General features: G+C 36.1%; 4 protein-coding genes across 5 annotated transcripts in view; 2 read left to right on the top strand and 2 right to left on the bottom strand.

Moving 5' to 3' along the window:
• The first annotated feature begins 763 nt into the window (after nt 1–763).
• Nucleotides 764–2,401, top strand: LOC116019216 (UDP-glycosyltransferase 92A1-like). Its single transcript, XM_031259366.1, has one exon. The coding sequence runs from the start codon at nt 791–793 to the stop codon at nt 2,267–2,269; it is 1,479 nt and encodes a 492-aa protein (XP_031115226.1). The 5' UTR covers nt 764–790; the 3' UTR covers nt 2,270–2,401.
• Nucleotides 2,402–3,377: 976 nt separating this feature from the next.
• Nucleotides 3,378–5,868, top strand: LOC116024011 (UDP-glycosyltransferase 92A1-like). The gene has a single exon (XM_031264903.1). It carries the CDS (start codon nt 3,405–3,407, stop codon nt 4,881–4,883), a length of 1,479 nt encoding a protein of 492 aa, XP_031120763.1. The 5' UTR covers nt 3,378–3,404; the 3' UTR covers nt 4,884–5,868.
• LOC116023997 (signal peptide peptidase-like 5) lies at nt 4,996–14,714 on the bottom strand. Of its 2 annotated transcripts, none has more exons than XM_031264893.1 (14): nt 14,431–14,714; nt 13,412–13,570; nt 11,485–11,596; nt 11,222–11,338; nt 10,446–10,567; nt 8,640–8,801; nt 7,663–7,697; nt 7,401–7,557; nt 7,114–7,167; nt 6,951–7,043; nt 6,029–6,171; nt 5,612–5,682; nt 5,425–5,508; nt 4,996–5,319 (listed from the first exon to the last, which is right to left on the bottom strand). In XM_031264893.1, exons 1-14 carry the CDS (start codon nt 14,569–14,571, stop codon nt 5,228–5,230), a joined length of 1,542 nt encoding a protein of 513 aa, XP_031120753.1. In that variant the 5' UTR covers nt 14,572–14,714; the 3' UTR covers nt 4,996–5,227. The 2 variants fall into 2 exon arrangements, with proteins under 2 accessions (XP_031120753.1, XP_031120745.1); XM_031264885.1 differs by having other exon boundaries at nt 4,997–5,319; nt 10,416–10,567; nt 14,431–14,707.
• A 577-nt stretch (nt 14,715–15,291) lies between these two features.
• LOC116018926 overlaps nt 15,292–16,113 on the bottom strand; it is a 3,558-nt gene continuing 2,736 nt past the window's right edge. Inside the window, exon 5 of the mRNA XM_031258977.1 lies at nt 15,292–15,996. Within this exon, the coding sequence (XP_031114837.1) occupies nt 15,733–15,996 (264 nt within the window). The 3' untranslated portion in view covers nt 15,292–15,732. The remainder of the gene's footprint in view (nt 15,997–16,113) is intronic.

Below are 16,113 nucleotides of genomic sequence, written 5' to 3'. Positions count from 1 at the left end.
AAGTTTTTTTTTTTTTTTTTTCAAATGAATAATAATTGATAAGACGATAAAAGGGACCCGAGGACCGACCATGCACTGCACGGTGCGAGAAGTCTCCATTACGTTTTATTAGTCCATCTTTCTGTGGTCCTTCCACATAAATGCATGTACAACATCCATCAATTCCCATCACATGACTTAACCAAAAAAAAAGGGTGACATTTCTACTAATTTATTAATAAATGATCACATATCTATGGGGTGTATGAAGAAGTAAACATATGAAAACCAGCAAATTACTATGTAGTATGAGGACACCTCTATTGTCATTTCAAATAGATAGTCATAAAATTAATTTCTCATAGTGGAACATTGATTTTTTGGGCTAAAAAAAAATAAAAAAGTAGATAACAAATACTAAATTATAAAGAATCACGAGTAAATAATAATAATAATAATAATAAAACATATCGACCTGCTTGGAACATGATTAGGTTATGTAAACCAAAAAAAAAAATAATAATAATAACAACATATCACATTAATATACAATAAATAATTTGATAAAAAGTACGTATATAATTGTATAAACATAATATGTTCTCGTCTGAGATATACCGAATTAAGTTGATTGGACTTAATAATTATAAAGTTTTAAGTTTAATTTTCTGAATTGTTTATTAACTTTGTTGGTTTAAATCGATTAACTACGGAAAGCCTAATACGTAGTAATAACTACGAATGTGTTATGTATTTCAACATGTCCTCCAAGGCTTACATAGTTGGAAGCCATTAGCCATACACATAAGAAATGGGTGGCTCAGAGTGTGCAGAACACATAGTGATGCTGCCGTTCATGGCACATGGCCATATGATTCCATTCTTGGGTTTAGCTAAGAAAATCAAACAAACAACTGGCTTCAAACTCACCATCGTTACCACTCCTCTCAACGTCCAATATCTCACCTCCTACATTGATGATCCAGAAATCCGATTGGTGGCGCTGCCGTTCAACGGCGCCGACCATGGCTTACCGCCCGGCGCAGAGAACACAGAGGGCTTGCCCTTGCACCAAATGATCAATATCGTGCGATCCACGGTAGCCCTCAAGGAACCTTTTCGCAACTTCATCTCCGATATTTCCGCTAAAGATGGAAAGCCTCCTCTCTGCATAATCTCCGACGTGTTCATTGGATGGGTGCGCGAAGTGGCCAGGTCTTGCGGGACGGTGAATGTAGGGTTCTCAACTGCCGGAGCCTACGGCACCACGTGCTTTATGTCCATCTGGCGAGATCTCCCGCATCTCGCCGCCGGCGACGACGACGGCGAGTTTACCATGCCGGCGTTTCCCGATTCCTGTCGATTTAACGTCTCTCGCCTCCACGCTTTCATGAGAGCTGCAAATGGCGAAGATTCCTGGTCGAAGGTGTTTGGGTCTATTGTAGCGGGTAGCTTAGAGAGTACTGGATGGTTATGTAATACAGTGAAGGAAATTGAGCCTCTAGGCTCAGATGCACTGGGGAAGTTTACTAAACTTCCGGTTTGGTGCATCGGCCCTTTTCTCCCTCCGGCGATGATTAACAAGGGTTCGCGTATCATTGGGAGACGTTCGGGGAAAGATCACGGATTGTCCCCGGAGAAGTGCATAGAATGGCTAGACATGCATTCTGAAGGCTCTGTTCTCTACATTTCGTTTGGTTCCCAAAACACTATCAGTGCTTCACAGATGATGGCACTGGCTTTGGGTTTGGAAGATAGTGGAAAGCCATTCATTTGGGTGATCAGGCCACCTATAGGATTTGACATAAAAGGGGAATTCAAATCAGAATGGTTGCCAGAAGGGTTTACAGAGAGAATGGCAGGGAAAAAGCAGGGACTTCTAATCCATTCTTGGGCACCTCAACTGGAGATTCTTTGCCACAAATCAACAGGAGCATTCTTGAGCCACTGTGGATGGAATTCCACCATTGAAAGTTTGAGCCAAGGAGTGCCCATCATTGGGTGGCCAATGGCGGGCGAGCAGGCCTTTAATTCAAAGATGATGATGGAGGAAATGGGGGTGTGCATAGAGCTAACAAAGGGGGTTCAAAGCACCATCCTGAGAAGTGATGTGAAGAGGGTTATAGATGTTGTGTTGGATAGCAAAAAAGGAATGGAAATGAAGGAAAAGGCAGTTGGGATTGGGGAGTTGATTAGAGCAGCCGTGAGAGAAGATGAAACCAGCAAAGGGTCTTCCCTACAAGCAATGGATCATTTCATATCTACGCTGCGTGCTCTCCAAAAGAGTTGAAGCCTGACCTGTAGATATGGCTGAAATTTAATTTAAGATATGGATAAAAAGATCCAATTGAAATAAACTTTGTATCATTCTTCTCTTTTGGATCCTATTTTCCGCAATACAATATACCACTCTTTCTTTGAATCGGACTTAAACATGTGACATTCTATTTGAAATGGTAAGAATAATATCATTAAACCACAAGATACTTGTTATTTAAAAAAGTAAACAATTGTCCAAATACAAAATTTTAATATTAAATTATCAAAATCTTTAAAATAATAATTACAAAAAAAAAAAAAAAAAAAAGAGCCGACAAAACTCTTACCATTTATGTGGACAATAATAATACGTACAAAGTTTTTTTTTTTTTTTTTTCAAATGAATAATAATTGATAAGACGATAAAAGGGACCCGAGGACCGACCATGCACTGCACGGTGCGAGAAGTCTCCATTACGTTTTATTAGTCCATCTTTCTGTGGTCCTTCCACATAAATGCATGTACAACATCCATCAATTCCCATCACATGACTTAACCAAAAAAAAAGGGTGACATTTCTACTAATTTATTAATAAATGATCACATATCTATGGGGTGTATGAAGAAGTAAACATATGAAAACCAGCAAATTACTATGTAGTATGAGGACACCTCTATTGTCATTTCAAATAGATAGTCATAAAATTAATTTCTCATAGTGGAACATTGATTTTTTGGGCTAAAAAAAAATAAAAAAGTAGATAACAAATACTAAATTATAAAGAATCACGAGTAAATAATAATAATAATAATAATAAAACATATCGACCTGCTTGGAACATGATTAGGTTATGTAAACCAAAAAAAAAAATAATAATAATAACAACATATCACATTAATATACAATAAATAATTTGATAAAAAGTACGTATATAATTGTATAAACATAATATGTTCTCGTCTGAGATATACCGAATTAAGTTGATTGGACTTAATAATTATAAAGTTTTAAGTTTAATTTTCTGAATTGTTTATTAACTTTGTTGGTTTAAATCGATTAACTACGGAAAGCCTAATACGTAGTAATAACTACGAATGTGTTATGTATTTCAACATGTCCTCCAAGGCTTACATAGTTGGAAGCCATTAGCCATACACATAAGAAATGGGTGGCTCAGAGTGTGCAGAACACATAGTGATGCTGCCGTTCATGGCACATGGCCATATGATTCCATTCTTGGGTTTAGCTAAGAAAATCAAACAAACAACTGGCTTCAAACTCACCATCGTTACCACTCCTCTCAACGTCCAATATCTCACCTCCTACATTGATGATCCAGAAATCCGATTGGTGGCGCTGCCGTTCAACGGCGCCGACCATGGCTTACCGCCCGGCGCAGAGAACACAGAGGGCTTGCCCTTGCACCAAATGATCAATATCGTGCGATCCACGGTAGCCCTCAAGGAACCTTTTCGCAACTTCATCTCCGATATTTCCGCTAAAGATGGAAAGCCTCCTCTCTGCATAATCTCCGACGTGTTCATTGGATGGGTGCGCGAAGTGGCCAGGTCTTGCGGGACGGTGAATGTAGGGTTCTCAACTGCCGGAGCCTACGGCACCACGTGCTTTATGTCCATCTGGCGAGATCTCCCGCATCTCGCCGCCGGCGACGACGACGGCGAGTTTACCATGCCGGCGTTTCCCGATTCCTGTCGATTTAACGTCTCTCGCCTCCACGCTTTCATGAGAGCTGCAAATGGCGAAGATTCCTGGTCGAAGGTGTTTGGGTCTATTGTAGCGGGTAGCTTAGAGAGTACTGGATGGTTATGTAATACAGTGAAGGAAATTGAGCCTCTAGGCTCAGATGCACTGGGGAAGTTTACTAAACTTCCGGTTTGGTGCATCGGCCCTTTTCTCCCTCCGGCGATGATTAACAAGGGTTCGCGTATCATTGGGAGACGTTCGGGGAAAGATCACGGATTGTCCCCGGAGAAGTGCATAGAATGGCTAGACATGCATTCTGAAGGCTCTGTTCTCTACATTTCGTTTGGTTCCCAAAACACTATCAGTGCTTCACAGATGATGGCACTGGCTTTGGGTTTGGAAGATAGTGGAAAGCCATTCATTTGGGTGATCAGGCCACCTATAGGATTTGACATAAAAGGGGAATTCAAATCAGAATGGTTGCCAGAAGGGTTTACAGAGAGAATGGCAGGGAAAAAGCAGGGACTTCTAATCCATTCTTGGGCACCTCAACTGGAGATTCTTTGCCACAAATCAACAGGAGCATTCTTGAGCCACTGTGGATGGAATTCCACCATTGAAAGTTTGAGCCAAGGAGTGCCCATCATTGGGTGGCCAATGGCGGGCGAACAGGCCTTTAATTCAAAGATGATGATGGAGGAAATGGGGGTGTGCATAGAGCTAGCAAAGGGGGTTCAAAGCACCATCCTGAGAAGTGATGTGAAGAGGGTGATAGATGTATTGGATAGCAACAAAGGAATAGAAATGAAGGAAAACGCAGTTCGGATTGGGGAGTTGATTAGAGCCGCTGCGAGAGAAGACGAAACCAGTAAAGGGTCTTCCCTACAAGCAATGGATGATTTCATATCTACACTGCTCTCCAAAAGAATTGAAGCCTAACCTGCAGATATGGCTGAAGTTTCATGTAAGATGTGTATCAAAAGAACTGAAATAAACTTAGAAAACCCAAATTTATTCTGGAAAACTGAAGTGGATCATTGCACAACTATCCAAAATGTAAAACGTCTTTATATTACACTTCTCATCAAGTATATTAATGTTAATACTCCACATATATTACACACAACTAAGATGCAGTCTGTTGTTTACACAGGGAGAATAATAGAGAAGATAACATGGATAGTTGGAAATACATGATTATATGCCCTTTGAAAAATTACCGCACATCTTTTACATGCTACTCATAGTTGTTTCCTTTGTTCTACACAGTATCATGATGTATATCAAGCATTTCCAGAAGGCTCTGTTGATTCAGAGCCATAATTCCAGAGCTTTTTCAATTCGCCTCTAATCAAACCCAGCGTGATACAAGTTCCTAGAATCAAACGGGGTGACAAAATGTTAAAGAGCACTCTCAAATTGGTGTGAATTTAGAATCAAATACTCTGGATAAGTTCAGGGGTGCACGGAAGTATCATACCTAATGTGCAAGGTACAAGGTAGAGGAGAGCAGGTTGACCGTGTCCATTCATTAGATACAACCCCAAGTAAGTAAAGCAGAGGCCTGCAAAAATCCATTATTGGTTTGATTAAGGAACTGAATGAGGTTCCATACAGAAGGTTCAAACATACGAGACAGTTGAATACTGAAGGAAAAGAAAACGCACCAACTCCATAGCCAACCATTAACCAAGGAAAGTATCCATTCAGTACACCCTTTTGGTTAGCTTGGTCAAATCTGCAAAATATTTGGTGAAGAAAAGGCAGTGACAAAATTGCCTTCAGAGACAAACATATTTGAATACACATCTCTGTGTTTGTGTGCGCGCTTAATATGGAAGTACTAGAAAGTTATGAATGCCAATAATCTTATGTATCCATACATCTTGCCACAAATAAAATACTCTGTAATAAACTATGAAAATGTAATTTCAGAGTCATGTCAATGTCCATTGTATACGTTTTTTCTTATTTGCCCATGCATTCTGGAATCCGTGAGGTCTCTTTCAAAGGCATCAAATATTCCCTAGTTCTGAAGAAATTGTTATGCAGTGTCAAATACAAGATGGTGGAAGAGAGCATACCTAAAAGAAAAAGAAACTAGCAACCCAGGAAAGAGAATGTCCCCAAAACCAATCATGTCGTAACCATCCCAAGGATCTGTTATTCGAGGCACCCTCAGAAGCATCGGGATGGATTCTCCACCACTATTGTTGCCTTTAGCAACCTACAAAAGCGGTAAAATATTATCTCAGTTGTTGAGTAGAGCAGGCACAGGTTCGGAGGGCCCAGGGGGACAATAGCAAATATCAAGTTAAGTATCTTCTCTAAGAGATGTACCCTCCATACACTTCACTAAATGTTAACCCTTCAATACCTATCAACTGAGAGGTACTGAAAAAAGTTCAAACAAGTTATGGGAAACTGTTTTTTAGGTGACGAGGGAAACCCGCAACCACTACCCGAGGGTGTGCATTGGGTAAATCCTGCCTTGTGACCCTAGCCACCAAAGGACCACAAGGAGGTAAACCAGCCTAAATTGCCCATATCCATTATGGGAATATGTTTTGTTTATAATGAGAGCTAGAAATTTGGACATGGATGGGTTTTAGTTCACAGATCCATTATGGAGTAAACTGGAAAAAACTCCCCAGTCGGCCAGTCCCCATAGACCATAATGATATGAGCTTTATGCTCGATAATTTTCCAACCGTCTCTGTTCACCATTTACTCTCTATATTGTGGTGAATACTAAAAAATCAGGCAGAATGAATAGTATCACTAGTGTTGAAAATATGACACTTGAGTACAAGGTCAATAAATTTCTAGGTATAGTGAACCATACAATTGTTGTCTGATTCCTCTAATACATTCAAAAAGCATTAAAAAAAATAAAAATAAAAAAATCCAAGAACAAAGTAGAGGCAACTAGTAAATCATGATCACCATCAAAGCCTATGTAACTAATACATGAAAAGTAAATGTGGCTTAAGAACCAAAACTTACCGCAATCATAACACTGTCGTGGAATATAAAAGGTGATAGGAAAACCCAAAAGATGTCGTACATGAATGCAGAACAAAGTAGTACTGTAGCAACCTAGAACCAAAGCCATAGTCAATCAATTAAATGGCAAAGCATTTATATTTGTAGAGACATTATGAAATACCTTAATATTGGGCAACTGAGCCATCTGCAGGACAGTTATCATCAGACCTATGCCCTGGTAACAAGAAACAACTTCTACCTCAATTTTAAGAAAAACCTTCAAATGGAACCTTGAGCCATATTTAATAACTTAACATAAACATAATCATGATGGACTTAAAAAGGTATATTACCTCAATATCATAGGAAATTAGAAATTTGAAATAAGAATGAAACATTGGCTCAGGTCATCATAAAAAACGACAAAATGAATTAAGACAGCAGATAAAATATTCAGATTAAACTTACAAGAATATCCTGCCCAATCCAAGAGTATGATGCTTTCCGATTTGCAGCCCAGAATATGGCAAATGCCAAACAAAGTAAACACACCACAAAAGAAAAAATGGTTGTTTCCCCAAAAACTGGCAATTTCAATGTCTTCCTTGTACAAGCTTTACATTTACTGCCCATAAGATATGAACAAACAAGAATCTGAATTGTATGAAAATCCCATTACATATATACATGCAATAGATTAAAATACAAAAATATACGGAGTAATAATTACCTTGATACAAGTGATACTATACAATTATGCATCCCCTGAGGTGAAAATACAGAAAATTATGTCAATAGTTGTCAATACATGAGACTTCAATTATGCTGTTAACTGGAAAGCAAAAAATTACTGGAAAATTTTGTGCGATCAAACCAGTGAGATCAAATCATTTGATTATTTTCACTCAAACCAGTATGTGACCTAAATCTATTAAAACAAATGGTTTAGCATTTTGCGTAATTGTGTTAGGATTCTCTAGCATTTTCCCCATTGGAAGACATATACAACCACATCTTTTGTTTATATTTTAACTTTGGAGGCATGAATACATTATAAATAATAGCTATTTTTTATTTTTTGATAACTACAGTCTACACATGCAGCCACATACGAAAATACTTTTTAAGTAGTTCTTTGGAGGCACAAAGATGTTATAAATGATGGCTAATTTCTGATTGCAGCCCATCAGATAAAAATAGAGTTACATCACAGCAATGTAGCAATATTTAATAACAATAGAGTAATAACATATGATTTCATTACCTTCATTTACTGGCTAACCTGTTATACAGTTTTTATAATCTTTGTGTGCACCTTTTTGATGTGGTCTTTTTTTTTGTTTGTTTGTTTTGGTGAAAAAGTATGCAGTTAATAACAGTAATTACTATTACTATTAAATTAAAACCATAGTATCTCGTTGCAACTGCTTCCATATTTGGATTTTAGATCCACTTGTGTCTACTTGATAAATCAGACTAATAAGTTGGAAAAAAAAAGTGAGGCTGAACTAACCCTAGTATGAAAGTATATGAGAAGAGTGGAAAAAGTACACTTTAGTGATTGGCTTATTATACATCAATTAATACCAACTGAAACAAACACAAATTTCATTGCTTTAAAAACCAGAGTGGCATATTGGTAGGTTGGTCATAAACCCAATTTACTTAGCACTGAAATCCAAAAATAGCCAGAACTAAACTCAATACCTCAACTCCACCAATGCAGAAAAGTACGATCAGCACCCAGACAAACCAAGATGACATGAAGAGATAAAGTAGCACCAAAAATGTGGAGGCTGAAATGACAAAAACTATGGCACTCTTTACATTGATTCTGAGTATTTCATCATTTTCATCTCCAGCAGATTCCTACCAATGGTGAGAAAAAATAAAAATAAAAAAGATATTAATATTACTTATTTATCAACATGGGTACTAATAAGAACATATCTGAAACATTTGATGAACTAACAAGAGCTGGAAAGGATCAGAAATAGTACAATACAAATGGATATGTAGTGGGACAACAAATACAAATTTTGTCTACTGACACAAAATTTCTGATGAAAAAAATATAATTTTCAAAGTTGACAGAACAAGAGTGTTCTTAACTTTATAGTGCACATGATAAGTTATGTTCATTTACTCAAGAAATTCTTGAATTAGGAACTGATTAAAAACCATGTAGCATATTCACTACTTGATAGTTATACACACTTCTTCCCTGTTAAGTCTTAAAGGAAGATTCTAATTTCTAAATAAAGGCTCCGAGAGGAACCACCCAAAATTACAACAGTCCAAGCAACATATCCAAAAAAGGCAACATGCACCGCAAAAATCAGACCAGGATAATATCTAATTTTGGATCTATCAAAGAGATCAGCTCTCAACCAGCAATGATGCATTTCTAGGGGATTCCCCTTTTACCCAATATAATAAGAATAATAATGATGATGATGAATGAATGACTTAAACAATCCCTAAACTTCAAAAAGCAACTGTCTTCCCTCAGAACTTCCCCAAAACAACTTTAGTCTTCCACTTCTCAGTTCTCACACATCACTACATCAGACACACTAAAAGTCTAAAACCCTTTTTGTTTTGAAACACCCTTAATGAAGCACCATACCAACACCAACGAGTCCATAAAAAAGTTTATCTAATGTTGGCCTACTTCAAACCAAACAAACTGTATGATCCTAGGTTCAATTAGGCCCCTCATGGATCTCATGTGCAAGAGGACATAAAATATCATTTGGACAATTGGATTAGGAGTGAGATAGAATTTATTTTTTTTGGTTTCCTCCCCTTTTTAGTGCACTTTTTTGTTTGAGGACATCTTTGTCCAATAATATGTTTCTAGCCACTATTCTCAAAGCACATCATATTCTAGCCACTCAGCCAACACAAGGACATCATATTCTCAAAGCAACCTAATGGCCAAAACCCAAATGCAAAGTGGATTTCTCCTTTGACTACACGTTTCAAGCATGCTACTGAATATTCATCCACTCCCAAACATTTCAAGCCTTTACACCTAGATCTGGTAGGTTCAGATGACACTCATCTATCTAACAGCATACTTAAGACAATAGCTTTTAACACATCAACCTAACATCTTTCCAAAAGTTGGGATGGACTTCTGCCAGAAAAGTTTCTGATTTACTGTCTTGGTCAGTAAAATTGATTCTGCTCCACCTCATCCCTATTTCAATACACATAAAATATTCCCTTCTATGGGAGGCCAAATCTTTCAGAATAAGCATCACAGATAACTAGGTTAGTAAAACAAAGCTCAATAGTTAAAAACAAAGCTGATTTTTTCCATATCTCATTTATACGTGAAAAATACCCATAAAACTTGTGAATGGTTTAAGACATACAATCTTCTTCCTATTCAAGTACATTAGCATATACCATTTTAAGAAGCACTGGAAGGAGAAAATTCAAAAAGCAAAATAAGCAGTGACTTATTTGTAGAACCTTTGGAGATAGCTGATAGTCGTCACTCGCCTTGGATGCAGTAATTTTTGGCCAAATAGATGCACAAAAAACAGTTCCAACAGACATCAACCATAAGAATATCACTGAGTAGTCCACAATGGGGCGTTCTGGTGCATATAACAGCAGCTCCACTACATAAAAGATTTTTAGATGATTAATTTCAAAATTCATTAAGTGATAATACAGGAAAAAAAGGAGTAAATTTACATCAAAGTGAAGTATCAATAACAAAGACGAGAGGAATGATCCAAAAGTTATGAAAATGTTGTATATTAAGATCAGCCGCATTGTGGTCACAAAAAATAATTTGTTACTTGCTTAGAGCTTTTAAGTAACAGCAACGCATAAAGTAACTGTACATATCCAAGCTTATAGATACAAATGCACATCTGCATATCAATCCCATACCAACAACTAGTAAAGAAAATATCATAAAAGAACATCCATCATATCATGTACAAGTCTACCGATTGTGACCATGACAACTGAATGTGAAATCCTTCAAGAATCATTTGAAAAGAGAAGATGAAGTTTCTCAAGGATCAAACTCACAAATCCTACACTTCTAAAATAAAATCTATAGAGTTTACAAGTCAACAGCAAATAACCAACCCCATTTCTTCTAATTTACATGCTCAAGGTGTCACAGGATTCCTCTTTCTTGACATTCCATCGTCCACTTTGTTTCCCAACAAATGGAACAATTGATTATCATCTCCTCAAAGAAAACAAGGAGAATTGCAAGAAAGAAAAGAAAAAAACACTATATGACACCGAAAGTTTACCTTTTTTCCCAGCATCCATGGATTTCTGAATGGCATCTCCTCCAGACTTAGAGATCATCACCACAGGAAATTTTATTTGTACATCCTCATTTCCAGGACAACCCATCTCCGTAAGAGCTGTATAAAAGAAATGGAGATAGCTTTATTTCCCAAATAGACTTCACAAGGCCTCCAACAATAGTATCACGATTCATGAGAGAATGAGCAAGAATATAGATATTACAGCAAAGTCAACATTCTAAGTGAATCAAGGAAAAGAAAACCTTCATCGTCATTTATTATCACAAGGCCTCCAGCATCTCCTGTTTGCGCAAATTTAGCCTTGGTTACAAAATCACATTCACCACGTATAGCTAATGCCATAGCGCCTGATAACTACAAGAAAACAAAACTTTAATGCTAATCGTGAAACTTCTCTTTTATAAGGTATCTAAATTTAGTTTCTAGTTTCTGTATTGTAGAGACAAGAATGAAGGCCATACAAGAAACCTCAGTCTATTTATACTAAACTAGAACTGAACTGGTAAGATGTATGATACATTTATAATATTAGTATATTACAAAGGATAATGCACATTGTTTGAAAAATTATTCAAACACGTAGAATTTGTTTCTTTAGAGGGCTCCAGATCAACTTTTTATAGTCACTAGAAGAACCCTGTGGGATCCACAGGAAGATGATGTAGATGACAAAAAAGTTTAAAATTTTCAATGAGTTGATGTCATGACTCATGATAGAATGGTCAGATATGTTGACCACCAACCTGATAAGCAAGATTTTATATTTTGTGGAAAATAGAAACAAAACTACTTTATAAATACAATTGATACTATATAGCCTCACTTTCTACATACTTGCTAAATGCAATACAATTAACTATTTTTTATAATTCCATCAATATATGTTGGCAACATAGTATATACACATTTAAGAGATGATTATCTTTTTGTTTAACATTTAAATTAGAATTAATAATAATTTAGATATTTGAATTTCAATTGTAATGGCATTTTTTTTTCTTTTTGTTTCAAAAGCATATAAAATAGAGTGTCCTTACTTTTTCAAACTAAGTAGTAGTAGTAATAATAATTAAATATATGAAATTCAATTATCCATTTCATTTGAGGAAAAAGTAATAAATTCATTGTTAAAAAAATAATGATATCAATTTGTTTGAAAATATAATTCTAACAAATTATGATAAGGAATACAAAGAAGTTCAAGCATCTTTCATATTTATTTGTATTAGTAATACTTGTACAAGTAATCTATGTGGGACACAGGAAGATGCATTATTGAGGTATGAAAATAATTTAAAATAAAGATGCCAAATCAAAGGCTAGTATTACAAATATAGGTTTTATCTTAATAAATAATATATGAGGGACTTTGGAATATTAAGAGGCTGTTTGGTGTTTTCCTATCAATTAAATTCAAAAATGTTTGCCAGGAATTAATTTGCTGGAAAATTAATAAACATGTTTGGCATTACCTTGGAAATATAACAATTAAATCCCTTGAACAGTTATTGAACCATTTGGTTCGTTTAAACTTTCCAATATACCCTTGACATATGCAAACACACAATTAGCTATGAATTTTCAGAAAATAGGCTTAAAACAGACAGTGGCAGATGGAGGAACATAGAGAAGAACACAGAAGGTGACTCCATAAAATAGGCTTAAACAAAAGGCAGCAAATAGAGAGAAACAGAGAGGGGTGACATAGGCCTAAAGACCCTAAACTGTGAATTGAAACAAGAGGTGATAGTCTCACGCCTCTGCTATCTTAACTATCAAAAATAATAACAAAGTTCCAAGTTTTAGGCCTTAGTGGTAACCAAATCAACCATGGCCTGACTAAAAGCAACTGCACCTTTAGTCACATCTTAATTTTTGGAGGTTGAGCAGCATGTAATAATAAGCTTATAATGATTTTTTGCACAAGCATAGAATAGTAAACCAATGTAACAGATAATCAATTGTTTGAATGGTTATTTATGAAATATTTTTAAAAAAATTAAAGACATACTAATACAAAATCCAAAGAAGAACTTGGTCTTCATAATTTTCTTAAATTAATAAACAATTGATGGCAATTAGTTGTACATAATATCAATAAAATGGCAATACCAAACCCAAATGAATTTAGATGAATGCAATGGCATTTCTAGAATGGGGTAAGCATACCTTTTCAGAGATATTGGAACAGCAATTCAAGGGGTTTGTGTAAGTAGCAGGTAATTTGACGCCATCTTTTTCCTTAGTAGGCAAAAGAGTACCAAATGCTGCACTTAGTCCTCCTATTTCCTCCCCTTCAGTGCCATCCAACCATGTCTTGACCTTAACCTGCAGGAAAAATGGGGGAAAAGAAAATGATGTGCTCAGTTAAACTATAGCGCTGAAAACTTCTTTACTTCCTCAGTCCATTAGCCCCTTCCTGCACCCAGTGGCATTCCCAAGGAAAAAAAGTGAATGCTCACTCAATAAAAAGAGATGAACACAAGTTTGTTTTTAAGAGCAACATTAAATTCCTTGACCTCAAAATTTTCTTAAGCATTGCTAGTACTTCAAATTCTATATTATATGGCCCGTGATATTTCTGTCATAAATGGATTATGATTTGAAAAATCAATTTGTGTAGCTATCTTTCACTCTTGCAATGATAAACTAAACTTTGAAAACCAGTGCTTCAGCTTCTTCATATAAGGTTATATGATTCTTAACATGGTTCATTGAACCAAACTCAAACTAGCTATTCAAATCGCATAAACTCTACACATTAAACACATGACAAGCCCTTTCTCTGGGAGAGAATCCGCCACTAACCTATTAAACATTTAAACATAGTGCTGCATCATCCCCACATTTCACTACTCATCCTGTATTATATCATTCAATAGTAATCTCTCAAGTAACTCGAGGAAGAAAAAAATCATAGTAATAAATAATAGAAATAATTCCTGTAAAGTATTAATTAAAATCCCAACAAGTTGGTAAATGAATTATACCAACACTGCCATTGTAGCTTTTTTTCATAAATTAGTAAATCACCACCAAAATCAACATCTTTCTCCAAACACAAAAACCTGTCTATCAATCTACCTAAGTATCAACCTATATACACGCAAGAAGTGCGAACAATCAAAATAAAGCAGAAAAATGAAATTATAAGGCGGTGGAAACTGAATAGGAGGAAAATGAAGTACCAATTTGTAAGGATTGTTGCAAGAGGCAGACACGTTGGGGGAGGCGCGTGTAACATCGTCGTTTGCGGCAGCTGCCAATGACGATATAGAGAGGAAAGCGACAACGAATCCTAAACCGATAAAGCGCAGAGAAACATCCATTGCTCCAGATCGATCTCCTCCCTTTGCTATTTTCTTCTCTTATTTTTTCCCCCTTTTCTTCTGATGCGTGCTCCCTCTACCTGTATCTACATTGAACGTGCAACGTTTCCTTTTAGACAATAATAAGTTAATACCAAGTGCAAAAGTCTAGCCACGTCGATGAGGATTGAGGAGGGTCATTCTGTAAATTCATTGCTGAACCAACTAACCGCTGGCCCTGGTGTGGTTAGTTGAGCTTTTATTTTTGGAAATGAAAGGGTGCGTGACCCAAGAGCATATCTCATAAATTTCAATTAAAACTTCTTTTTATTGATTTCAATAGTTGGTGGGGTTCAGTTTTTGTCATGAATATTGGATGTTTGAATTGAACTGTTTAAATTTAACTCTTTATATATAAGTTTATATATAATTTGGTGTTGCGTTTTCAAAACTAGATTAACTCAATTTACATCATCGTAAGCTTGGAAATGAATTCGTAGAATCCATAATACAGTCTGGTAAAATCAAAAAATCTAGACTATAAATAAAAATTAAAAAAAAAAAAACACATCTATATTTAAATTAACTATAGTAAAATAATCAACTCTATCATTAATAATTAATAATTAAATCAAATATTTAAAAAATCCAATATAATGACACATCAAGAGTGTATATTACGAAACTATTTCAAAAGAGAATGTAAGTATATAACACAACTCAATTTATAAAGATTATGGATGGACTATAAAAAACAACAGAGCATGTATTTCTTTTTTATTAATGTATGAGTTTTGTAAACATACATTCTCAAACGGAATACAGGACAACCAAAATGAAATAAGAGAAACAAAAAATTTTAAAAAAAAAATCCTAAATCCATTCTTTCATTCAGAACTTCTTTAATTCCACTTGAGTTCTGAACCATGTAAACATATCCTCTCCACCTTCAATCCCTCCATTCACTCCACTGCAGCTGATAACATGAGAAATGTCAGCTTCACTACTTTGCCAAAGCCACTGAATGAGATGACAGCAAGCCTCCCACTGGAGTAATAGAATTGAGACACTAATGGATGGATGGGTTAGTCCTTTAAATGTCTCGAGTTCAATTGATAACAACTATTCTGAAGAATACTGGTTCTTTATCCAACATAATGTGAGGCGTACCTAGCAGGCATACTAGTGGCGCTTCCTACCACCGCCCTTTTTCTTGCCCTTATTCTTTTTGCCGTTATTTTTCTTCCCCCCTTTGTTGTGCGGAGCAAACTGTTTCTCATCAGGGGAAGTTGATGCAGAGGGTTTTAATAGATGTTTCACATCAAGCACACCATTCCGGAAGTGACCTTCACTTGATTTCAGTACCCTATCCTCAGGGTTGCGCCTTTGAGAAACTCTCCTAGAGCTAGAGCCATAATTTACCCCGAATCGCTTTAGTATTAAACTCTGTACGAACAAATAGTTAGCACCACAGGCTTTAGAAACTTAAACTGAAGCAAAGCAATCAAAACAAGAATAAATAGAAAACAGAAAGGGAAAAAAAAAGGGGGGGGGGGGGGGGAG

Source organism: Ipomoea triloba, chromosome 1, assembly GCF_003576645.1.
Source record: "Ipomoea triloba cultivar NCNSP0323 chromosome 1, ASM357664v1".
NCBI lineage: Eukaryota > Viridiplantae > Streptophyta > Magnoliopsida > Solanales > Convolvulaceae > Ipomoea > Ipomoea triloba.
The sequence above is the reverse complement of the archived record's forward strand: the minus strand, read 5'-3'. Positions and strand labels throughout refer to the sequence as shown.